Below are 26342 nucleotides of genomic sequence, written 5' to 3'. Positions count from 1 at the left end.
TCCACCAGATCCTCAAATTCCAGTATTTTCCCCTCTTGCCACACGTCCCCCAATGTTGCAATTCCCACCGATTCCCAATACTTCCTAATCCTTAACCTAAGTTGCTCTTCTGTTCCCATCATTGTAACCAGTGGCATTTGCGGAGAGCACAGGGCCGGCTTATCCATCAACCGGCACGCCCTCTGCCACATCCCCCACCCAAGACCCAACATCCCCGGGCGACCTCTTAACTCCCGCTTGGGTAACCATATCATTTCTCTCAAAGTATGGAGTGCAATCTCCCTGATGCAGCCTATGTTCTAAGGTGGGCTCAGCAGAGAGCCATTTAGCTACATGTTGCAACTGGCTCGCTACATAATATACTTCCCAGTTAGGTAATTTGATGCCTCCTTTCTCATGTGGGTTTTGGAGTTTCCATAGGGCTACCCTGTTCCTCATCCCGTACCATAGGAATTCCCTGCATATACTGTCTAATTTAGTAAAGAATTGCCGGGGTATGGAGTAGTGCCACCATCTTGAGCATCGCCCCCCACCCCGTCCCATCATTGCTAAGGGGAGTTTTGCCCAGAACTTCATGCTGTTTTCCAGTTTCTGAACCGTTCTTACTGTATTATGCCTATGTTCGGCTTGTACTGTATGATGTATATCTATCCCCAGATACCTAAAGGTTGTGGTCTCCCACGGTATCTGGAGTACCGGCAAATTTTTCGCCAGGAGCCCTCTGTATCTACCCAGCGGAAACACACAAATCTTGCATAATTATATTGCAAACTACAATGCATATTAGTGTCTTGTCCCAGTGCAAGCAGTCCATTCATGCTGGAAAGATGCAAGGCTGCCACTGTGGAATGTGCCTGCTCCACATAAATATTTGTTGGGCAAGCGAACCATGCACAAAGTCCAGTAGATTTATTTCGAATGGATTGTGTCCTCCAACGTATTCCTCATCTTAGATGTATTCCATCCAGCTTTAGCTGCTTCAGAAATGTTTTCTCGGCAGAGGGCGCCGTGAGTCGATGGACCCTAGAAGGCATCCGTCAAGGGTGACATCGGGTATACAAGTATAACACGCAGCGCCCGTTGGCCTGTTCCGTTTTTATGCAGTACGTGTTGCTTTGGAGAATCGGCGCACCTCAAGTAGTTCTGTGATGCAGTAAATTGAAGATATTCAATATTTCCTCGTCATCGACCCCAACTATGACCCCGCGATCGGGATTCGAAATGTATAAATCCTGCGGTTCGAAAATGTCATCACGGACCTGCACCGGGAATGTCTGTGGTGTCTCGGGGAAGGCCACGATATGGAGGCCTGTACGAAGTGTCAGGCGCGATGACGGGGAAGGCCTTGCGAGAGAGCAAGGGAAAACTGCAGGTAGGTCGTAAACCCGACCGAAAAGCCTCCAACGTTGAGTCGAGGTCCCGTGAGGAGAAATCTCCTCGACGCGAAAGGCATCAGTCTAGGTCCCGAAGCGATTCTCATCGCTCTTCGTCTTTGATGAAAAAGTCCAAGAAAAGACACCACCAGTCCCCTTCCACCTCGTCCTCGGACAAATCCCCAAAAAGGATGAAATGCCCCACAAAACATTCTTCCTCTGAAGAGTGGGAAGCATTCAGGGTAAAAATGATGGAGGTGTTTGAAAAAGCTAAACCTCAGTCCGCGCCTACTTCTGAAGCCAGCGGGGGAGCGTTATCGTTGCGACACTCGCGCGCCCTCGAGCTCGGGTGATCGAAGGAGGAAGGATCGGGAACCTTCCAGTACGCCGAGCAAAAAAGTCCAGTCCAGTCTACGTTCGAGGTCACTGACGCTGTCTGAAACCCGACGCACCTCAAAGGGCAAGTCTTCGAAGAGCGCCTTGACGCCCTCAAAGCCAGCTCCGTCGACGACCACGATTTCGTCGGCGCCATCGACGCCTTGTCAACCCCGAAGCCCCCGGCGCCAAATATTCCAAAGGCTCCAGTTCAGCCAGAAGCTGTAAAAATAAAAGCAAAAGAGAAGGCTGCAAAGACTGTAATGCCTTAAGGTTCCACTGATACACCTCTCCCAGAAAAGGTTTTTAAACCTCTTCCAAGGAAAGAATTTTTCAAATCCTTTAGAACAGGAGAGATCTGATGAGGAGAATGTTCCTTTTGGACTGGAATATGGCACCCCAAATGTCCCAGAATGCCTGATTTCTGAGGAAAGCAGGATGAGGGACCTGGTGGAAAACTTACATAATGCAAGTCGCATTGATACTTCGCCTGAAACAGATTTTGGCAGGCCAGAACCAGGGGAACATGCCAGTCCCTCATACCGTCAACTAATGACGAAGGTGGCCGATTATTTAGGATGGGCTAGACCACCAACTCCATTCATCCCGGATGATCTGACCAATCTATTGGATCATGGTCCCACCGAAGATCTTATTTGACCCTTCCATGCAACCTTGCAAAATAGGGTGGCCAAAAATTGGGAGACTCCGGACTCTATTCCTCCGGTAAATAAATAAAATCCTGACTTCAAAATACCAGAAGGGGATGAAAGGGAAGGATTCCTAGCCATTGTTAAGGATGGAAAGGAGGCCATGCAGGAATCCCTTCAGTCTGGGTTGGACACTGCAGATAGTGTGAGCAGATCCATGGGCACTAGCACAGTAATGCACAGATTTGCGTGGGTACGTAAGTCTGGTTTCGCACTAGATGGGCAAAACCATCTTCTGAACATGCCCTTTGACGGGTCTCACCTTTTTGGCAACAAGGCTGACAAGAGCCTTAAGAGGTTGCAGACCTCAAAAGCATCTGCCAATTTTTTAAGAGCTGCTATTGGACAACCTCAGCCTTTTCATGCATCAGGACAATCTTGGAGGGGACGATCCTATCATTACTACTCCTCATATGGAAAGGCGAGAGGAATGGCCAGTCAAAGGGGCCAGAGAAAGGCCACTCGTGGTGGACGAGGAAAACATGCAAAGCCAGATCCAGCCTCTTTTCCATCAGCGGCCGCAGCAACCGGCACAAAACCACTTTGAGGACTTGCATCACAAGATGCCTGTGGGGAGGCAGGATGTCACAGCATCTGCAAGAATTGCGAGCCATTACTTCAGATGTTTGGGCTCTAGAAATAATAGCCCAAGGTTACTGCCTTCCTTTTCTAACGCAACCTCAAAGCAATCCACCAGGGAGAAACCCTTTGAAGTTTTCAGACCCACTCCTACAACAGGAAGTTCTAACCCTGCTATAGAGCCAGTACCTGTAGCGGAGAGGAACAAGGGATGGTACTCCCTGTATTTTCTTGATCCCCAAAAAGGACGGAGGACTGAGACCCATCTTGGACTTAAGAGGCTTGAACAAGCTCCTCAGGAAGGACAAGTTCAAGATGGTTACTCTTTCTCAGATCCTTCAGGCCCTTCAACTTCAGGATTGGTTAGTGTCATTGGACGTCCAGGATGCTTATTTTCATGTGCCAATTCATCTCAAGCACAGAAAATACCTGAGGTTCATAGTTGGTGACTCACACAGATCCGTTTCGAGTCCTGTCATTCGGATTGACCTCCGCCCCGAGGGTCTTCACCAAGTTTTTTCTTTTAAAATATATTTATTTTATTTTTTAAGGTCAAACAAACACTACCACCGTTTCAAAACATAGAAAGCATCATATTTCAACACATTTTCAAACTCCCCAACTCCACCCTCCCCTTTTAAACTAGAGCCAGTTTTCGCATATCATTTACGGGAACATCACTGGGTGGCACACTGCCTAGACTGCCATCAACCGGGTCCTCTGTTTCGTTGTCACCCTGGTGAGGGTTTGCCAACAAGGCCACCAATTGCCGCCAGGCCAACAAGGGCCCTACTTCTTCTTCGCCCCCCCCCCCCCGGTGACCGCTTCAAACCAGACTAAGGATTCAGCTTCCGCCCATCTCAAGAGTTCTGTCCACCACAACTCCACCCTGGGTCTATGGGCCGCCTTCCAGCCCATGGCGATCCTACGTTTGGCCAAGACATAGGCCAGGTCCTTCATCTTGCTTATGTGTTTCAAATGCCAGGGTCTAGGGAATAGTCCAAGCAAGCATGACCAGGCCGATTCCACATCCAGCACTACCCCCCCGCCAGCCAGTTTCGTCTTGACCTCATTCCAAAATCTATGCACCTCCGGGCAAGCCCAAAACATGTGTAGCAGTCCTGAGTTCACCTCCCCACACCTGGGGCATTGCTGTAAAGCTGATCCCCCAAACTTTGCAATCTTCCCGGCGGTTAAATAAGCCCTGTGGGTAACATACAACTGAAGCTGTTAGGGTCTTCACCAAGTTAATGGTAGTAGTGGCAGCGCACCTCAGGAGAGGGGGGGGATTCACGTCTACCCCTACCTGGACGATTTGTTGATCAGGGCACGTTCTGCCGAACAAGCTCTGGATCATCTGAAAGTCACCTGCCACTTCCTCCAGACTGGGCTTCTCCTTCAATTTCAAGAAGTCACAAATGACACCTTCCCAACAGCTCCAGTACAAACACCTTCCCAACAGCTCCAGTACAAAGGGGCTGTACTAGACACATCTTTGGGAACGAGCTCGCTTCCCGAGTCGAGGGCTCAAGACATTCTTCAGATGGTTTCCAAAATGCCCAAAATCTCCAGGCCTATGACTTCTTAAGGTTGCTCGGCCTCATGGCATCCTGCATCTTCCTAGTGCCAGAGGCACGCCTGAGGATGAGATCCCTTCAATGGGCTCTAAAGACTCAAATGGTCCCAGTTCTCAGGTCAAATGGCGGATTTTCTTCAGATTCCGAACAAGGTTCGGCAGGATCTTCTGTGGTGGACTTGCACAGAGAATATCCTAAAAGGAGAACAGTTTTGGCAACCATTGTCAGAGATTACAGTAGTGACGGACGCCTCACTCATGGGTGGGGAGCTCATGCCAACGATCGGACAATCAGCGGTCGTTGGTCTCCATCGGAGTCCAAACTACACATGAACCTTTTAGAGCTGAGAGCAATCGGACTAGCGCTGAAGGCGTTTCTGCCATCTGTCAGAGGAAAAGATTTCCTGTTAATGACAGACAACACAATTGCCATGCATTATCTAAACAAAAGAGGTGGTGTAGGGTCACTACCTCTGTGCAGAGAGGCAATGCGGCTCTGGTATTGGGCAATTCAAGAAGGAATCTCCTTAACGGCAGTTCATCTAGCCGGGGAGGAGAATATGACAGCGGATCCTCTGAGCAGGCAGAGCACGGTGTCCCACGAGTGGGAACTGGCTCAGGGAGTGATTCAAGAGATCTTTGCCCCTTGGGGAGCCCCTCAAGTAGGCCCGTTTGCGACTGGAATCAACTGGAAGTGCGAAAAGTATTGCTCAAGGGAATTTCCCCCAAGAGGAGCACAAGTGGACGTGTTCTTGGTGGAGTGGAACTTCACACTATTATATGCGTTCCCTCCGATTCCCGTCATTCCTCAGGTCATCAGGAGATTGAGACGGTTCGGAAACTGCATGATCCTAATTTCCCCGGATTGGACCAGGGGAACCTTCTAGACATGTCCATCTGTCCGCCATTACGTCTTCCTCAAAGAGATGTCCTTCTCTCACAAATGGAGGGCCAGGTTCTCCATCTAGAGGTCAAGACTCTCAACCTTCATGCTTGGTATCTGAAAGGCTGAGATATAAGGATTGGGACATTCCAGATGATGTCATGGATTTGTTGCTTTCGGCTAGAAGGCCAGCAACAAAATCTCTATACCGTTGCGTTTGGAAAAAGTTTTGCAACTGGTGCAGAGAAAAGAATGTTGATCCTTTTCTATGTTCCATTCCGGAAGTGTTGTCCTTCCTCTTGTCCCTAGCACATAGAGGTCTAAATGTTGGGACTTTTAAAGGCTATCTTGCAGTGCTTTCCATTTTCAAGCGCTCTTCGGTAGAATGCTACTATTTCAAAATTCCTTTTAATAGTACAATTCTTAAAGGGACTCACCAATCTGTTTCCTCCTTACCCCTTCCAAGTACCAATTTGGGATCTTAATCTGGTTCTAAAATTCTTAATGTGTGCCCCCTTTGAACCCCTGCACACTTGTCCATTAAGATTACTAACATTGAAAACCACTTTCCTAGTTGCTTTAACATCTGCAAGAAGAGTGAGCGAATTGCAGGCACTGTTTTCTGGGCCATCCTATACTGTGTTTCATAGGGACAGAGTGGTATTAAGCATTAAACCCTCATTTTTACCTAAAGTTGTGTCCGATTTTCATTTAAATTCGAAAATTGTTCTACCCGCATTCTACCCTCCACTTCATCCTAGTAAGGAGGAGGAAAGATTGCACAGGATGGACCCGAGAAGAGCTTTAAGCTTTTACATTTCTAGTCTTTCCAAGCTTCGAGTGGATAATCAACTTTTCATTGGCTACACCGGAAGGAAATTGGGTCAATCGGTGTCAAAGCAAACCATATCACGTTGGATTGTGCTTTGCATTTCAGAATGCTACAGATTGGCGGGAAAAGACCCACCAGAAGGCTTAAGGGCCCATTCCACCAGAGGCATTGATTCTTCGACAGGTGTACCCATAAAATCTATTTGTGAAGCAGCAACTTGGCCATCGCTGCACACTTTTTCAAAATTCTATAGTCTGGATGCTTCCCAGTCTAAGGAGCTTGCTTTTGGTAAAGCAGTGCTATATTTCACCTTATAATGGTATCAAAAATCTATTCCCTCCTCCATTGATTTTTCTATACTGCTTTGGGAGTCTATCTAACATGAGGAATACGTTGGAGGACACAATCCAATCGAAGAACAAGTTACTTACCAACTGGTAAAGTTCTTTCGATTGGATGTTCCTCCAACGTATTCCTAATCGACCTCCCATCCTACCCCTCCTGTAGATTTTCCGGGTTATTGCCACTTCAACTCTCGCAAGGCTGTTGCCTGACTACCGGCCCAATCTACACAGTAGAGCAAGAGGGGGGAAAAACAGAACTGAGACCAATGGGCGCCGCGCGTGCTACTTGTATACCCAATGACGTCCCCCTCGACGGAGGCCTTCGAGGGACCATTGACTCGACATCGGCGCCCTCTGCCGAGAATACATTTCCGAAGCGGCTAAAGCTGGATGGAATACATCCAAGATGAGGAATACATTGGAGGAACATCCAATCGAAACAACGTTACCAGTTGGTAAGTCACTTGTTCTTTTGGGCGGATTTAAAAGGAAAGGCAAAGGGTCTTTGATTACACCTGAGGATCATCGCCCTTATTGAGGAACAGTCAGGTTGTCCTCTGAAAAAGTAAAAATGTTGCTTTTAAACTCCAGCTGAGGACTGCTGCCCTGAACATTTTGGCTCCTGGTGAGCAAGTGTTTCCACGTAGCTTATTTAACTAGGAGGTTTGACAGCGAGCAAATTAGTTTAGGGTCCACTTGTAAAGAGCAATTCTACCACAAAGGGATTTCTTGGTGCTGGCATTTAATTTATGGGATGTAAAGTTTGTGCATGCTTTTTGCAATTGTACAAATCAGTCTATAGGCGTAGTTTATAGGACTTGCTAACTGTAGACCACTACTTGGAAGCAGTCTGGTATTAACCAAAGTTCTTTTTTTCAAAGGGCAGGAGATATTTTGTCCTACTTTAATGGCACCCCATAAACTGTTCCATATTACTGGGACCAATTACAAAAAACTAAATCATGGAGGCGGTTAAGCAGAACTAATTGATTAAAAGGAAGCCCACCAGTTGATCTTAGTCTCCAGGTAGCCTGCAGCATCAATATTTTTAAGCCTTCTGGTGCCCACTTTTATGAGCACGGCATGTTCCTATGAATTGTATGCATTTGCTAACTGACAAACTACAAACCTCTTATTTGATGGCAGAGACCTGGTTGTGCTGCTTCAGTCCATTCAACAACATTGCCTTGGCCTATGCAATTAACCCAGGTGGGCTGCCTGATAAACTCCTGTTTTAACCATTTGTGGAATTGGTAGAAGCACCCAAGATACCCTGTCTTTCACCAGTGGAGACAAGTTGAAAAATCTTGTGCAGTTTAGGCGATTGCAATACCCCTCTCACAATGCTGTTAATGTTGAAACTTGTGGGACAGTCAAATCCTAAAGTTCTTTAGTCTCCTTAAGTTACCCGATTAACAAACAATGGGGCGCCTTAGAGAAGTCATCCTCTTAAAATGTTTATTCGAGGGGATTGGGTCCTCCGACGTATTCCATATCTATGACAGGTAATGTCCACAGTTGTGGACATTACCTGTCAGCGATATGGAATACGTCGGAGGACCATCCCATCGAAAGAACGTTACCAGGTAAGAAAGTAACTTGTTCTTTCAGGCTTTTAGCTCATAAAACAAACTATTCAGTCAGTATTCCATCACCATTACTGCTAAAGAACATCCATTAAGGTTGGTATAAAAATAATACATTACAAATGTATTACTAAAACTAGCTAAAACAAATAATCTATACATCTGAATGGTTTACATCTGCATAGATCTCCATTAATAATATTGGTCACTAAGAACTAGTAAAATTATTGGCATGTTTGTAAATAATTCGGCCTACGATGCCAAGCACTAAGAACAAAATTGGATACTGAAACTACTATTGATCCGGTAGTCGTTACTTTGCAATAGTATTTGCAGTATCCCATTTTGTTTCTAGATCTTGGCATCATAGGCTACTCTATGCAGATATATAGGTATGTTCTTAGTTCGTTTTAGTTTTTGTAATACATATGTAATCTTTATATGCACGTTTTTATTGATGTTTTGGCGTACTGAGAGATTATTTAATTCTTTGCTTTTGTGTTTATGCGCCTGTAAAGTCATCTTTATAATGAGGTGTTTGAGCCTTCAGTTTGTGAAATGCTGAAATTCTGTCTTCCTGGCGTGTAGCTGAAATCTGTTCTTTCACCTAGTTCTTGCTTGTATTCAGGCATTAGATGAACATTTTAAATAACGGATTTTCCAATCTGTACCATCCACTATCACAGCGACTGGGTGCCACTAAAGTAGGATTTGCAGCACACTCATGAGTCGCGAATGAAGATGTAGCATCAGAAATTTGTTCAGCAAGATGGTATGTTTTCTTTATTTTTGCTTTGCCCCTCCATTTAGAGTAAGTCAACTTTTCATCCATCCTCATGAGGCGAGTTTATTTGTATTCTTTGCTGTTTCCAAGTCCAAGGAAGAGAGGGCAGCAGTGGCCAATGTTAGAGTAGCTCAAGGTGCACACACAGAATCTTAGACTAATGAGGTAAGCATGCTACATGCATGCACAAGCACAGGAAGCATCTAGCACAGATATAGCAAATGGTCATGCCACGTCGGAGCAGAGTAGTGGATTGTGTAGGGGAGGCATGGTTTCAAAAGTATGACACTGACACAATGGGTACAATTTCTAAAACCTTTATTGAAATTGTTCGGGTTAGAGATATTCCTATTTTGCCCTATAACTAAGATGGGAGTAGTCTCGACCATCCAATAATAAATAACGCAGTCCTAGTGCAGTCTGCCAAATCAAAATGGCCCATGCTAACAAAAACCTAATGCCTGCCCTATCTCTTGTACCAAAAAGTGTAAAAAGGAGAAATGTATGCAAAAGGAAAAACCAGTGTTCAAATGAACAAATGTGGTCGCACCAGCTCTCCTTCCCACGTTAGACCTTGCAGAGTAAGGCTGTCCCTGTAGGCAGGATGACACGCTTAGGTTCCAACACAACCTGTTTGGAATGTGGATCGAGGCCTGTCTGGCCTTCCACATTTGTCTCTTCTCTTGACTTCCAAAATAATGTTTCAAGCATAAAGTTCACAAAGGTCTTCCTCTGCTGGGCTCAGACCTCTCAAGATAAAGTTCAATACAAACTTGAAAGGGGCTCCCTTCCCCAAGCTTATTTCCCTTCGGGTCTCCCTCCGTCTGGGTCGGCCCACTTTGGGATATCGAAGACTTTCGAATGTGTGTGGCTTTCTTCACAGACCATGGCAGGACCGCTTTGACTCAAAGCTTACAGTTCAACTTTCACTCTCCCCTTCCCTAGGCGTTATACTTCATTTCACTTTAGCTGTTCATGTTTTATCACTTCCAACAATTTACTTTTCACTGAGACTTTCGAGTGGGCTACTTCCTTTCGCCGGACACTCCATTACTTAGTATCTCTGTTTTGACTTCAAAATTCATTCACTGGTCTGCCTTTTCTCGCGTTTCATTCACACGGGTGCAGTCTCCACTTATATATAAGTAGATATACTTTTGCTACTTCTAACTTTTAACACACACTGGTTGTTCAGGTCGCTTGCCAACTCGCCAGCTGTGTACTTCCCTTCTTGGTTTTGCGATCCACGATTTAAGGTTAGTACCACAGGCTTGGCCTCTCCTCCCCAACTCTGCCGTTCACCCGGGAGGGTCCTTGAAACACAATGCAATGTTCACTTGTGGGCTCTGGCCTTCTCCACGTGTCTTTCGTGGCTTGTTGGAGGCAACAACCTCCAGTAAGGAACTCTCTTGGGGTTTCTGACCCGCTGCTCCCGTCCCTTGGTCAGTCGTTCTGCTCCAGAAGGCTTGCCTTTGTCCCGGAAGCCCTGCTCGTACTTGTGTTACGCCTTGCTCAGTGTGTCTTTGGGTTCCGCCTTTTATTTGTGTGAGGAGAGCGAATTGGTATTGGGTGTATGCACCTAGAATCAAGTGCCTGACTTTGCCAGACCAGATTAGCAGGACATGTCCAGTATGTTGTGTGAAAGTTAATGTTGTTACTCTGTCACCCTCTTCCCAGTGTTTGTGTAAAAAGGTCGGGAAGTTGGGACCTCTGAGCATCCTAAAACATAGGTTGCGTTGGATAAACAAGATAGACTGGAATACCGCTTCTCACCATCGGCGGACTCCCCTAGCCCCTCCACCCCCCACTCCCTGATGACCCCTCACCTAGGTGATCCTACCGCACTGGTCCACCCCCAGGAACTGGATCCAAAAGCGATGGCCATGTCCTGGACACCTGGATGACAAGTCCCTGAGGACTAGCGCGTGAGACACCCTTTGGCTTCTCACAATTGCCACATTGATTTCCTAGGGGAAGGGGATGACGGACAAAGAACATTTCCCACCCCCCCACCAAATTCTTCACCCTCCCAACAACCACAGCCCCTCCCCCCATCACACACACCCTTACCTGTAAGAATGAGCCGGGCCTTTTGTTCCCCTTACTGCATGCATTTAGAAGAGCCGAAATTACATTGCTGCCAATGAGAGTCTAATTTCCTTTTTTCCCAAACCCCCTTTCCAGCCTCTGGATCAATCCTATAATCTTGGGTATAAAAGCAGTACCATTTTCATTGCTCAGGCTTGTTTACCTACAATGGAATGGGGGGAAAAAGCACAGTATTGTAGAATTCTTCTTCAAACTCCTTTTTAAGAGAAACCTTGGCTTGAACGTACTAACAATTTATGTAGGCTAAATACCAAGGACCCCAAGCTTGTTCATTAAAAACACTAGTTAAACCTATTAACGGGCACTTGGTGATGCCAAAGAGGGTGTTGAGAGTGATTTATTGAATATGAGCACTTCCACACGGCAGTGTTGTTCTCTGTAAAGAAATTGACCTTATGTTCATGCCAATATTTAAAAAGCTGCATTTTACTTTTCTAGTCGAGTTTCCTGCTGTTTTGCTAAATACTGCCAATGGAGAAGTTGAGTCCGAATTCCATACCTACGTACAGCCTCAGGAGCATCCAATCTTGTCAGAGTTTTGCACTGAACTGACCGGTATTAAACAGGTAATCCTTTTAACAATGGTGGTCACCTATACTCTGAATTCATCGCCTCAGTGAAAATAAAATATAGGCCACAAAATGTGCTCTCAAATGTTACATTTATTGGTAAATAATGAAATGTGTGCTCTCTGAACCTGGAGAACCAGCATTCATGCTAGAGGTGAATAACTTTTAATGGGTGGCTTGTAACGTGGAACTTTTTCACTCTGATTTCTAGCTCTCAGGTTTACAGTGTTGAAGGATTAACTCGTGAGTAAACTAGTAAAGGCATAAGCCAACAATATTCTTTTCCAAGTGTGCACCGTTGAAAACCTTGCCTGCGGGGCATTTTTTGAAGACCCTTGCAGGGATAGGGTAGAACCTTTTTAAAGCTAGTTGTTCCCATTAAAACGAGATTCTTTAGAAAGAGCCAGGATATTAAACAAGGACACTTTTTTGACCCAAGATTAAACACAAACAAGGGGGGGGGGAAGAAAAATCGAACCCGATTTATCAAAAGTGTCTGTATGGAAAGTCAAACAATTATGTAAATACTCAAAAACATTGGCCAATACTGATCTAGGAGAGGCTTTGGATCCAAAGGTACAGGCCATGACATCTACAAGCACTTTTGACAAAAGATCATTTTAAGAGTGAAACATCAAATCGAAGTACATACATTGCTTGGTAGGCCTTTTTCCATTTGGCGGCTACAAACTATGTATTTTGAGTATGAGCTATACTAATTAGTCAATTGGAAACTCTGTAATTGTAATACAGAGTTGGTAGTGGTGCCAGTGTCCTTCATTAGCAGCACCATTTGAAAGCTTGAAAAATAGGATTTTAGAACTCATGTGATCTAGTCAAAAAGTGGACCTAAACCTAGCCCAGTGGTGGTCTGTTTTGATTAAGTCACCAATAAAACGCTGATTGCTGAAATCGGTTCGTCTGAGCCATGTAACCCTAATATTGATCTGGGAAAGAAAGAATTGACAGTGGAATGTAGAGTTTAGCTTGATCATGACATTTTGCAGATGCCAAATTAGATGAATAACGGGGGGAGGCATATGATCTGATGAGTGGCAAGGCCCCTGGCCCCAATGGGATTTGATTACTACAAGGAACGTCGCTGGCCCCCCTTGCTGTTGAAGGTATATCAGGAAGCGCTGAATAGACCAGCCCTACCTCCTACAGTGAGGAATACTATTCTCCTAAACTGGGGAAAGATGAGCGACTTTGCTTCTAGTACAGACCCTTCGAGTGGATTGTCCTCCAACGTATTCCGCATCTTAAATGTATTCCATCCAGCTTTAGCTGCTTCAGAAAAATTTTCTCGCCAGAGTGCGCCGTGCATCGATGGTCCCTCGAAGACCTCCAATGAGGGTGACGTCATCAGGCGTACAAGTAGCATGCACGGTTCCCGTTGGCCACAGTTCGGTTTTTTCCGCAGTATACGTTGCTTCGGAGATTCGGCGCGCCTCAAGTTCTGTGAAGAAATAATAAATGATGAATATGTCCTCGTCATCGACCACGACCCTGAGATCGGGTTTCAAAAAGTGCAAGTCGTGCGGTTTAAAAATGTCGATTACAGACAAGCACAGAGTGTGGTGCCTCGGAGAAGGCCACGACATGGAGGCCTGTACGAAGTGTCAGGCGATGACAGGGAAGGCCTTGCGGGAGAGGAGGGGAAAACTTCAGGTAGATCGTAAATCCGACCGTAAAGCCTCGAGCGTCGAGTCGAGGTACCGTGAGGAGAAATCTCCTCGACGCGAAAGACATCGGTCTGGATCCCGAAGCGATTCCTATCGCTCGTCGTCTTCGACGAAAAAATCGAAGAAACGACGCCACAGGTCCCCCTCCACCTCGTCCTCAGACGAATCCCCAAAAAGGATGAAATGTCCTACTAAACATTCATCATCCGAAGAATGGGAAGCATTCAGGGTCAAAATGATGGAGGTACTTGAGAAAGCGAAGCCTCGGTCCGCGCCTTCCTCGGAAGCCGGCCGGGAGCGTCATTGCTCCGACACTTGTGCGCCCTCGAGCCCGGGTGATAGAAAGACGAAGGATAGACAACCTTCCAGGACTCCGAGCGAGAAAAGCTGCTCGAGTCAAGTCGACCGCTCGAGGTCACCGACGCCGTCCGAGACCGAACACACCTCGAAGGGCAAGTCTTCGAAGAGCGCCTCGACGCCCTTGAAGCCGGCGCAGTTGAAGACTGGTATTACGCTGACGCCTCTGTCGCCGTTGACCCCCGAAGCCGAAACCTTCCAGTTCGGCAAAATCTGCCAGAAAAAGGAAAGGGAAGGGTACAAGACCTGTAATGCCTTCAGGACCCATTAGTACTCCTCCTCCACCTCTCCCAGAAAAGGTTTACAAACCTCTTCCTAGGAAGGAGTTTTTCAAGTCCCTGACCTCAATTTTTGAGGAACAGGAAAAATCTGATGAGGACAATGTACCTTTTGGGCTAGAATATGGCACCGCAAATGTCCCAGAATGCCTGATTTCAGAAGAAAGCAGGATGAGGGATTTGGTTGAATCACTGCACAATGCGAGTGGTATTGATGCATCTCCTGAAAATGACTTTGGTAGGCCGGAACCAGGAGAACATGCCAGTCCGTCATACGTCAGCTAATGACAAAGGTAATAGATTATTTAGGATGGGCCAGACCCCCAGCCCAATTCATCCAAGCTGATCTAACAGACATATTGGATCATGGTCCTACTGAAGACCCAATACTACCTTTTGACGTAGCCTTGCAAAATAGGATGGCCAAAAATTGGGAGACTCCGGATTCTATTCCGCCAGTGAATAAATCCCTTACTTCAAAATACCGCCCTGCCAGTAGTGACCCCAGCTATCTGTCTAAACATCCCACTCCCGAGAGTTTTGTCATACAGACAGCCACAGCTTCTAACAAACTGGCGTACCCTTCTATCCCTCCGGACAGGGACGATAAGCATGTGGATGGCTGGGCACGGAAGATATTTTCAGCTGGGATTATGGCGTTAAAATCAGCCAACTCCACATGTGCCTTGGCAAAGTTTTCGTAAACTCTGTGGGAGTGCATTGCGATGGCGGCGGAGCACATACCAGAAGGGGACGAAAGGGAAGGATTTCTTGCCATCGTTAGAGATGGAAAGGAGGCTATGCAGGAATCCCTTGAATCTGGATTGGACACTGTAGATAGCGCAGATTTGCATGGTTACAGAAGTCTGGTTTTGCACCAGACGTGCAGAACCGTCTCCTGAACATGTCCTTTGACGGGTCTCACCTTTTTGGCAGCAAGGCTGACGACCGCCTTGAGAGGTTGCAGACCTCAAAAGCAGCTGCCAAGTCTTTGGGAGCTGCCATCAGGCAACCTCAGCCTTTTCGTGCACCAGGTCAATCTTGGAGGGAACGATCCTATCGTTACTACTCCTCATATGGAAAGGCGAGAGGAATGGCCAGTCAAAGGGGCAGAGAAAGGCCACTCGCGGTGGACGATGAAAACGTGCAAAGCCAGCTCCAGCTACAGCCTCTCTGCCATCAGTGGCTGCAGCAACCGCCTCAAAACCACTTTGAGGACTTGCATCACAAGACACCTGTAGGTGGCCGGCTGTCACAGCATCTGCAAGAATGGCGAGCAATTACTTCATGTTTGGGCTCTTGAAATAATAGCCCAAGGTTACTGCCTTCCTTTTCTAACGCAACCGCAAAGCAATCCACCAAGGAGACACCCTTTGAAGTTTTCTGACCCGCTCCTACAGCAGGAAGTTTTAACCCTGCTGGAGAAAGGTGCTATAGAATCGGTACCTGCAGCGGAGAGGAACAGGGGATGGTACTCCCCATATTTTCTTTATCCCCAAAAAGGACGGAGGACTGAGACCCATCCTGGACTTAAACTTGAACAAGTTCCACAGGAAGGACAAGTTCAAGATGGTTACCCTTTCTCAGATCCTTCAGGCCCTTCAACTCCAGGATTGGTTTGTTTCATTGGACCTCCAGGATGCTTATTTTCATGTGCCGATTCATCTCACGCACAGAAAATACCTGAGGTTCGTAGTTGGCAATTCACACTATCCGTTTCGAGTCCTGCCATTCGGATTGACCTCCGCCCCGAGGGTCTTCACCAAACTGATGGTAGTGGTGGCAGTGCTCCTCAGGAGAGGGGGATTCACGTCTACCCCTACCTGGACGATTGGCTGATCAGAGCACGTTCTGCCAAACGGGCACTAGATCACCTGAAAGTCACCTGCCACTTCCTCCACAGACTCTGCTTCTCCCTCAATTTCAAGCAGTCACAAATTACACCTTCTCAACGGCTCCAATATATATAGAAGCTGTATTAGACACATCCTTGGGAAAGAGCTCGCCTCCCAGGTCGAGGGCTCAAGACATTCTTCAGATGGTTTCCAAATTCCAAAATGCCCAAAATCTTTAGGCCTGCGCCTTCTTAAGGTTACTCGGCCTCATGGCATTCTGCATCTTTCTGGTGCCAGAGGCACGTCTGAGAATGAGATCCTTTCAATGGGCTCTAACGACTCAGTGGTCCCAGTTCAGGTCGAATGACAGATCTTCTCCAAATTCCGAACAAGGTTCGTCAAGATCTTCTGTGGTGGACTTGTTCAGAGAATATCCTGAAGGGAGAACTTTTTTGGCAACCATGGCCGGAGATCACAGTAGTGATGGACGCCTCACTCAAGGGGTGGGCATCTCATGCCAACGATCTGACCATCAGAGGTCGTTGGTCTCCATCGAAGTCCAAACTACACATCAACCTTCTGGAGCTGAGAGCAATCAAACTAGCGCTGAAAGCTTTCCTGCCATCTGTCAAGGGAAAAAATGTCCTGATAATGCATGGCCACTGTTTTCCGTCATTATCTAAACAAAATAGGTGGTGTAGGGTCACTACCTCTTTGCAGAGAGGCAATGCAGCTCTGGTATTGGGCAATCCAAGAAGGAATTTCTTTAACGGCAGTTCACCTAGCCGTGGAAGAGAATATGGCAGCAGACGCTCTGAGCAGGCAGAGCACGGTGTCCCACGAATGGGAACTGGCTCAGGAAGTCATTCAAGAGATCTTTGCCCTTTGGGGAACCCCTCAAGTGGACCTATTTGCGACCGGAATCAACCGGAAGTGCGAAAGGTATTGCTCAAGGGAATTTCCCCCGAGAGGAGCCCTGGGGGACGCATTCGTAGTGGAGTGGACTTTCCCACTATTGTACGCGTTCCCTCCGTTTCCCGTCATTTCTCAGGTCATCGGGAGACTGAGACGCTTCGGGAACCACATGATCCTAATTGCCCTGAATTGGGCCATGAGAACGTGGTACCCAGACCGTCTAGACATGTCCATCTGTCCTCCAGTACGTCTCCCTCAGAGAGAACCTTCTCTCTCAAATGGAGGGTCGGGTTCTCCATCCAGAGGTCAAAACGCTCAACCTTCACGCTTGGTATCTGAAAGGCTGAGTTACAAGGATTGGAACCTTCCAGATGACGTCATGGAGGTGTTGCTTTCGGCAAGAAGGCCAGCAACAGTGTCTATACCGTTGCCGTTGGAAAAAGTTTTGCAACTGGTGCAGAGAAAAGAATGTCAATCCTTTTCTATGTTCTATTCCGGAAGTACTGTCCTTCCTCCTGACCCTAGCACATAGATGTCTAAATGCTGGAACCATTAAAGGTCATCTTGCGGCGCTTTACATCTTCAAGCGCTCGTCGGAAGAATGCTCCCATTTCAAAATTCCTCTGATAGTGCAATTCCTAAAAGAACTCACTAATGTTTCCTCCTTATCCATTTCAAGTGCCAGTTTAGGATCTCAATCTGGTACTAAAATTCTTAATGTGTGCTCCTTTTGAACCTTTGTAAACTTAACCATTAAAATTACTGACATGGAAAACTGCTTTACTAGTTGCTTTAACATCTGCAAGAAGAGTGAGCGAATTGCAGGCACTGTCTTCTAGGCCACCCTATACTGTGTTACATAAGGACAGAATTGTGTTGAAGGTTAAACCCTCATTTTTGCCAAAAGTGGTATCCGATTTTCATATAAGTCAGAATTGTTTTACCCGCATGCTATCCTCCACCTCATCCTAGTAAAGAGGAAGAAAGGTTACACAGGTTGGATCCGAAAAGAGCTTTAAGCTTTTACATTTCTAGGCTTTCTAAGCTTAGAGTGGACAATCAACTGTTTATTGGCTACACAGGAAAAAGATTGGGTCAGTCACTGACAAAACAAACATTATCACGCTGGATTGTGCTTTGTATTTTAGAATGCGACAGATTAGCACAAAAAGACCCACCAGAAGGTTTAAGGGCTCATTCCACCATAGGCATCGCCTCTTCGACGGCCCTACAAAGAGGTGTTCCTATAAGGTCCATTTCTGAAGCAGCAACTTGGTCCTTGCTGCATACTTTTTCAAAATTCTACAGCCTGGATGCTTCCCAGTCTAAGGAGCTGAATTTTGGTAAAGCAGTACTATATTCAGCCATCTAGGGGTATCCAAAAATCTAACCCCTCCTCCAGAGAAATTGTTCATACTGCTTTGGGAGTCCATCTAAGATGAGGAATACGTTGGAGGACACAATCCACTCGAACAAGTTACTTAGCAACTGGTAACGTTCTTTCGATTGGATGTTCCTCCAATGTATTCCTCATCGCCCTTCCAACCTACCCCTCTGTAGATTTTTCTGGGTTATTGCCACTCTAACTCTCGCAAGGCAAATACCTGTCTGCCGGCACAGTCTACACAATGAGAAATCAATAAAGAAGGTTGGAAAAACAGAACTGAGGCCAACGGGCGCTGCACGTGCTACTTATACACCCGATGACGTCACCCTCGACGGAGGCTTTCGAGGGGCCATCGACGCGACGCACGGCGCCCTCTACTGAAAATTTTTCCGAAGCAGCTAAAGCTGGATAGAATACATCTAAGATGAGGAATACGTTGGAGGAACATCCAATCGAAAGAACGTTACCAGTTGGTAAGTAACTTGTTCTTCTCTTTATTACATTTGGACAAAATAATAGCCAACAGATCGTCCCCCATAATGAGTAAATTGGTCCTACCCGATCAATGCAGATTTATTCTGGGGAGATCCATGCAGCATAATCTACAACGCCTGTTTGTTATTCAACCTCAAATGAACCAGGGCCACGGGCTGCAGAAATGCTATTAGATGCAGAGAAAGCTTTCGACTCCCTAAATTGGGCCTTTCTTGTTACCGTTCTGTGGCAAATGGGTATAGGTGCCTACTGTACGATAAACTCCTGGCCAATCTGCTCATAAATGGTATGACATCCAGCTTCTTTGAACTATACAGATGTACGAGGCAGGGATGTCACTTGTCTGTTCTGGTTAGCTGTGGAGCCATTTCTCATATTCAGAGGTTTTACCTTATATATGCAGCGGGTGCTGGTCTCGTATGCGGATGACCTTCTAATCGACGTCTCGGACCCAGTCGATATTAATCCCATTGTCTACATAGTTATAGAAATATTCAGGGTTACGGATACATTGGACAAAGTGGAATTGCTTCCTCTCACACCTCTGACGACGCCAGTACAAACTGGCTGGGGGTTTAGATGGTGCCCAGACCAGGTTAAGTACCTGTGTGTACGTGTATCTAGAGGATAGCAGGATAGAAGATAGTGTCTCAGGAGGATAGCTCAGGGGCAATGTGCTCGCCTTGGAAGTAAAACGACATGGAGCAACACTGGTTAGATCCCCAGGTACGCGCTTAGAAACTTCTGGGTATTAAGCGCGTTATGAATAACCTATCATATACAGACGTCAACACTTTATGTTGACCATAATTTTGTAGCAGTTGAATCTGCTGAGGCTCAGCTGGATCGCTAGAATAGAATTCCGTTATCTCTTATTGCTCATACATCCATTATAAAGATGGTAATTCTTCCAAAATTTCTATATATATTTCTCAATGTTCCTAGTGAGCTACCCGAAATATATTTTGAAAGAATACGCTCAATGGTAGGCAGGTTTGTTTGGGCACATAAATGAGTATTGGGGAAAGAGAACACTCGCCCACTTGAAGAATGGTCTGGCGGTGCCGGATTTTTAAATGTATTCTCTGTTCACCCAGACGAGCCATCTTAATTATTGGTGTGGCACAGCACCTTATGCGCAGCAGGTCGCACAGGAATGAGCCTTAGTATCCCCATACAGACTTGCTGCTGGGTTGTGGGGAAAATAGTGCAAGCAGAGACATAAGTTAAACGTGGTACATACGGCTCTAGCTGCAATACGCCTGCTACACAAGAGATATGACCTTCCGAGGCCCTTAACACCAGACGTTGCATTTAATCAAATCAAGTGGCTGGATAGTACATTAGACTCTGGACTGTATAGGGATATGGCTGCAATTGGCATATGCAAGATAAGGGGACTGGTTTCCAGCTGGTGACTTTCTCTCTAGCTGATTGTAGAAGTATGGGAGGCTTGCTTTTAAGCAACAAATGTATTATAGGGTTAAAGTGGAGGTGGGTGCGCTGCTGGATACTTGTCCACAACTCCCTCAACCTTCGGATGAGATGTCATTTCTCTTAAATTTCTCTTAAACCACGAAGAACTGCGACACGTCATTACTGCACTCCATACTGCAGGGCTGGCGAAACGGGAAAAAATGAAAGCTAAAATGAATTGGGGAAAATACAATGGGACACAGTAGTAGTCATGAGTACTGGAGTTGCAGTTGGTTTCAAACCAGATCTGTCTCCATGAATTATAAACACAAACTACTACATTTTAAATATATACATCAAGCATATGTTACACCGCTAAAGGTTAAAAAAATATGACCCGTCTTCACTTGGAGCATGCCCACTGTATGAGACATTAGATACTGACGTTCTGCACATTTCATGCAACTTCCCTAGAGTTGCAACATACTGGACAAGTGTTTGGAATACTCTTGGCTATATCACTAATTGGAATGTACCATTAAGCCCTGAAGTGTATTTGTTAGGCTTAACTTGTGAGGCACTATAACGTTACTGTAGATTTTTGGGTATTGCTTTGTTGATAGCCAAGAGGAACATTGCTATTGGAGGGTGGTTGCAGTGTACCCCCACAAAAGGAGGTTGGTTAAGGATTTGTTTGGTGTAACGACCAAGAAGATGCCTATAGAGAGCTGGCTGCTCCTACATCTCAACTATTGCCCTTCACTCATTCTGCTCTTTCAGGGTACCAGCTGTTGGGGAGATTTTATCATTTGTATGCTTCATCCCATCCCCCCAGCACTTGTTCTTTATATCCTGAATGAGTGGAGCCTTTTTCCGCTCATTCATTCTTATGGGCTGTTCCTTTTTTAACTCTGTTCTGTTTAACTTATTCTATGGAGTCTACTTTCCTCCATATCATTTTTATTTTTTATTTTTTACGGTATCTGCCTTTTACTTTTTCAGCATGTTGGGGAGAATTCTCTATTTAGGCTGAATTTCCTAACCTAGTGAGTCCCCCAGCAGCTTTGCTGGATTTTTGGGGTTTATTTTTTTCTCCTGCCAAGAGTGAGACTTTTACCCTCACTCTTGGGCATGATTTGGGTGTGTTTCTTTGACTCTAGATATGTTTAATGGGCTATGGGGTCTTTTACTCCATAGGGCTTCATGTGTTTTGTGATGTGTTACACAGCACCCTCGGTGCAGTAACACAGGGGTGTCATAGTGACCCCCCCAGAATAGATTCCATACCCTGGGACTGACTGTCTCCCAGGGCAGGTAAAGTCACCATTGACTTTACTAGTCTTAAATTCTGAACAGAACCAGTACAGACCATCATATTGTGGACGTACTGGCTGGGGCAATTTGATTGCCCCGGGGTCTGTTAGTCGAGGGGGCACGTCTCCATCCCCCCTGATCGAGTATTGGCTGGTGGCAGTGGATACTACTTTTTATATTCAACCGCAAATATTTCTCTATGGGATTTTCCCATTGTTCGAGGCTATCTTTATTTATTTAATTACGATAGCCTCGAACATACCGCCAGTTTATTTAATTATTATTAATTCTCCGGTTGGTATTTTTTGCCAAAACTCGGTTCTAAAATGGCGTTTGTGTCCTCTTCTGTGACTCCAACCCAAGTCGAGCCCTTTGTTCCACTTTTTGGCGGGCTTCTCCACAGAAGCCCTCCAAAGTGGTGCCACTCTGTCTGGGGTACTTAGGAGGGGTAGAGAGGGATTTAGGCACCGTGGACTGAGTTGCCTAGGCAACTCAACTCGCACTCCGTCCTGATTGGCCCAAGTGGTGAGCTGGCCAGCTCACCACTTAGCATGTTTGAGTGACAGCTAGGCTGAGTGAATGGTGGTTTTCTGCATAAAAGCAGGGCTTTGGAGACTGGAACTTCAGAAGTCACCACAGGACCGAAGAATCCGACGAGGGAGAAGCTGAGCCGACCTGCCACGACAACATCACCGGTGGAGCCCTGCTGGACCGTCTCACCACTTTTCCCAACGACAGAGGAGATCTCCCGCCGGAGAGTATTCTTCCTTTGACTGGTGGGGATAACCAGTTTCACCGTCTTTTCGCCTTCCCGACGCATCTCGGCCGCCTTGCCTGTGCCAAGCACCCCGGCAACCGAAATACCACGTTTTACCACGACCGCGAAATAAAGGATAATACCTTTAACCGTAAAACTCCGCGGCTGGTTTCTTCCCCGGCAGTGCAACGACCTTCAGCTTTCCTCCAAGTCGAGATCTTCTCTTCCCCTGGACGACGACGAGACTTGCACCCGCTGCCAGGAACAACTGCCACCGCTGGAGGATCCTTCCCACTTAAGGTACCGTGTCCCGCCTGGCTTCTCTTGCCACCGACTGTACGGGGTAGATTTAGCCCCCAGCTTTTCGAACCTGGGTTAGCCTGGGACACCCTGGCTAAACTTTTCTGAGCCTCTCTACTCTTTTCGAACTCTCTGCAAGACTTTCTAAGCATAGTGTAACTGTGATCTTGGGCGCATTTGTGCTCTGCTCTCTCTGAGTGGGCCCAGCCTATGGACTTTGGCTCACAAGTGACTTTTGCTCTTCTGCCTTGCTAATAGTGTTCCAAAATCTTAGAGTGGTGTATCGTTCCATGTCCTGTCTTTTTCCCTCCCTTCTTCATGAACTTATTGGAGTGCCATCTATAGTTAAGCGCTCACCTCTGTTTGGAAATAAGTGGTGTTAACTAAGACTTATCTGATAAGGAATAAGGGTTGTATATATTATATAGTCACTGTGTTTAGAGTGTTTTACAATAAGAGTGCTGGAGTGTTTCAAACAGTGCGTTTTTAAATAAATAATTATATACTTTGATACCAAAGCTCTGGTCAGTGTTTGCTTGTATTATTGTATCTGAGTGCCTATTGTGTATACTTTGCATACTGCCTAACTCTTCTTGAGGGAAGTCTGACTGCTCAGCCACAGCTACCAGGTAAATCTGGGTGGTACAGACTGCTACCAAGTGGGTTTACTGCTAACACCTGTAGTCCTAAATCTTTTGCAGTGTTCCCAAAGGGAACTGCACAGGTTTCTGCCTAACACAGCACACAGCTCCTTAAGGGCAGTGTTGCTGGGAACGCTTTGGGTTCTCCTTTGAGATTCTTACTTTATCCTTAATTTCTACAGTTCTTAAGGATAGAGATACTTTACATCGCTCCAAAAACCTTGTATTCTGAGAGATTGGTATTACAAAGCAAGTTCAGAATACATCTTTGTAGGAAGTCCTTAAGTTACTTTATTGGGTCGCACGTTTACAGGTTACATCAGGAACAACCGGTAGAGGAGATGGTAGGCAGGATATTGAATATTACAGGGAGAGCCCACTGGCTCCCACCACCCAGGCTTCATGTCTCGGTCTCTTTCTAACCTCTCTGGGCGGAACCAAGCTCAAGCCATAACATTCCATGCTGCTGCATCAGCATGTGCTGCGCATCCTATGCGATCACAGCCACACAGGATGAATCTACACAGATGTGCCAGGAGGTGGGTGAAGCAGGATATAAAAATTGGCCCACACCACCTTGTTTGGAGTGCCAAAGGGATACTTAATATCCCGCTTATCTCTGCTCCTGTGACTTTGTAGTCACATGGACAACCTTCTAGTTATGGCTGGTGGCAGTGGACATGTTCTACCAACTATTGTACTATTTTTAACCGCACACTGTATTCACAGTCCCGGGTGTGCACAATAGGGGCACCTAAGTATTAACTCGGGAGCTTCTTTCTTCGCCTTTTCTCACATGGTGGTTCTTATTTAACTCTGCATCTACCATTCTGGGAGGGGGAGGTCTGTGTGAGTGTTTTGACTTTTGCCGGGAACCCTTGGGTGTCCCAGCTTAGGCTCCAGTGTGTCTGGGCAGGCAGGAAGTGGGGGAGGAGTTATTCACTCCCCTGCTCTTTGTCTGCCTGAGTGCCTGAATGGACCCAGCTCCCACTGGGGGTCTAGCTTTCCTGATTGGACAGCCACCCGCCCTTTTCTGTAAACTGCTGAGAGATTGCAGAGGAGTTTGTGCTGAAACTGAATGAAAGGTGAGGTTCCTGAGGTGAAAGGCAAGTCAACCACTGTAACCTGAAGTAATCGAAGAAGATGATCAGCGATGCCTGCAGACCCTTTGCAACCCCTTGAAGCGATCACTGCTGCCCTGACGCCATTCTCCATGCAACAGAGGAATTCCGAAGAGGTCGACTCCTTCCCTTTGCGTGGTGGGAATAACCAGTCCCTAGACTTAACTCCAATCTGAGCCCTCTCCTGAGGTGCTGTGCCTCTCCAGAGCTGCAGAACCCAAATAACAGGCGACCTCCAACCCAATTGAAGTGCATCTTCTTTGAAAGGCTGAATATGTCCACGTTTTTGAGATTCGGGTGAACCTCCAGAGACACACTTGGGCTCATCCAAGACTCCAGGAATCAAAGGTTGACCAGGCAAATCGTGTCCTTTGATGCTGAAGAAAAGGTGCCAAAACTGCAGAAGGTCCAGAATAACCGAAGACATCCGTGCCAGAGGTCCTCGCTCGAGACTGCTGCTGAGAGATCCCGTCCATTGACCTGCCTTTCAACACCAGACCAAGGAATCCAGAGGACCGGTCCAGCGCTTCCACATTGAGGAGAGCTCAGCCACAAACATTTGTTCAAACCTAAGGTACTGTGGGGGGGGAAAAAGGTATTGCTTACCTTAATCCGAGAAGTCGCTCCAGAGTATTGGAGCGGACGCAGAGATGTCCAGGGTGCCCTCTCGCCACCCTTAACTCCTATCCAACCTGCTGCTTGTGTCCCTTTACCGAGTCCTTTAAAACCAACGCTGGAGACCCTGTTAATCTTCCTGAATCAAAAGGATTAGAGACTAGCAAGTATCCACAGGAATTTATGTATTCTGCTAACTTTGAGCCTAAACAAACTGCCTTTTATATAGTGTTGCGTTCTTGGCTGTGCAGAGAAACTGCCTCTATAACCTTAAGTCTTTCTAGTATTACACTAACCAACTGTTTTCCTTCCTAAAAGTAATTATCTTATGTGGTTTTGCTAACTAAATAAAACTACCGTATATATCCTTTGTGTACCAGTGCGTGTTATTACTGATAGTACGGTAGAACTGTCATTAGTGTCAAAAGCTTTAACAATTTTAACCGCAAGCATCTACAAACTAAGCAGTGGCCTTTAAAATATACCTCTGTGTTTTGGTTCAGTCTACGAAGTGTTTAAAGGCGTATCTTGTGTACATATAATGAATCTATATTTTAATATACATTTATGTGTAAGTGTTTCTTTGAATTGCATTACTAACTAGGTTCAGTGTACTTGCCTACAGCTCACATCTTCCTCTTATAAGCCTCACTGCTCTGCCACTCCAGCGCAAGGTTCCATCAGTGGTACAGACTGGTATTAAGAGTTGGAGGGGGTGGGGATCTACACACCATTGGGATAGATTTATAGGCTTGCCTCACAGTGGACCTTAGGAAAACTCCCCCAACACCAGCGTCTCTGGACAGTTGCCGGTGTGGCTACGATGTCCTGAGATTGCTGGATACGAAAGATGGCTCATGGGAGCAAAATGTATGATAATGAGCCACTGTACACTGTGTACCTATATTAAGTCCTCGCCTGTGGTCTGTGATCATTGGGGATTGGTGGTGTTGATGTGCTTACTCATAGTAGTGGAGGCTGAGGAGGAAGTTGTTTCCGAACAACCCTGGAATGGGAAGATTCTCTGCATCCAGCGAACAGGCCATATTGTTAGGAGCAAACTTATTTTGCTTTGAGAATTCTTGTCTTCCTGTACAAAAAACGGTTTACAATGTATGTAAATAATATAAGACAAGGACTGACGTAATTAAAGATGGAGAATTTTTGTATTCCTCTTAAAAACAATGAACTGGTATATAAAAATTAACGTTAATGGGAGGCCGTTATTACTCCCAACCTATTTTATTTTTATTTTTTGTTTCACCTTTAAAACCTACTAGGAATACTAGTGAAGTGTGGCCTACCATAGTACTCATTCGGTAAATGTCTCCAAAGAGGAACACGCATTAGTGCCCCTTTCATTTTACTCTTGGTTAAGCTGCTGAAATGTTGAGCTCCTGAGCTGGCAAAGATAACACCTTACAATGCGCCTTTCCAAACCCTGCCCTCCATCATCAGTGTCTTTCTTATTCAATCTGTTTCGGATTATGATGCTTTTTAAAAGGA

The 26342-nt window shown here is 46.1% G+C and overlaps 1 protein-coding gene across 5 annotated transcripts in view; it reads left to right on the top strand.

Annotated features, from left to right (window-relative positions):
• The window catches only part of ERI2 (ERI1 exoribonuclease family member 2), a 282343-nt gene that overhangs the window by 214503 nt on the left and 41498 nt on the right, over window positions 1-26342 (top strand). For all 5 annotated transcript variants that reach the window (XM_069647653.1, XM_069647655.1, XM_069647657.1 and 2 more), the window contains one exon: window positions 11590-11717. In XM_069647653.1, the coding sequence (XP_069503754.1) occupies window positions 11590-11717 (128 nt within the window). The remainder of the gene's footprint in view (window positions 1-11589; window positions 11718-26342) is intronic.

Source organism: Ambystoma mexicanum, chromosome 2q (genome assembly GCF_040938575.1).
Source record: "Ambystoma mexicanum isolate Mex_15411 chromosome 2q, UKY_AmexF1_1, whole genome shotgun sequence".
NCBI lineage: Eukaryota > Metazoa > Chordata > Amphibia > Caudata > Ambystomatidae > Ambystoma > Ambystoma mexicanum.
This window is presented reverse-complemented; position numbering and strand designations above follow the sequence as displayed.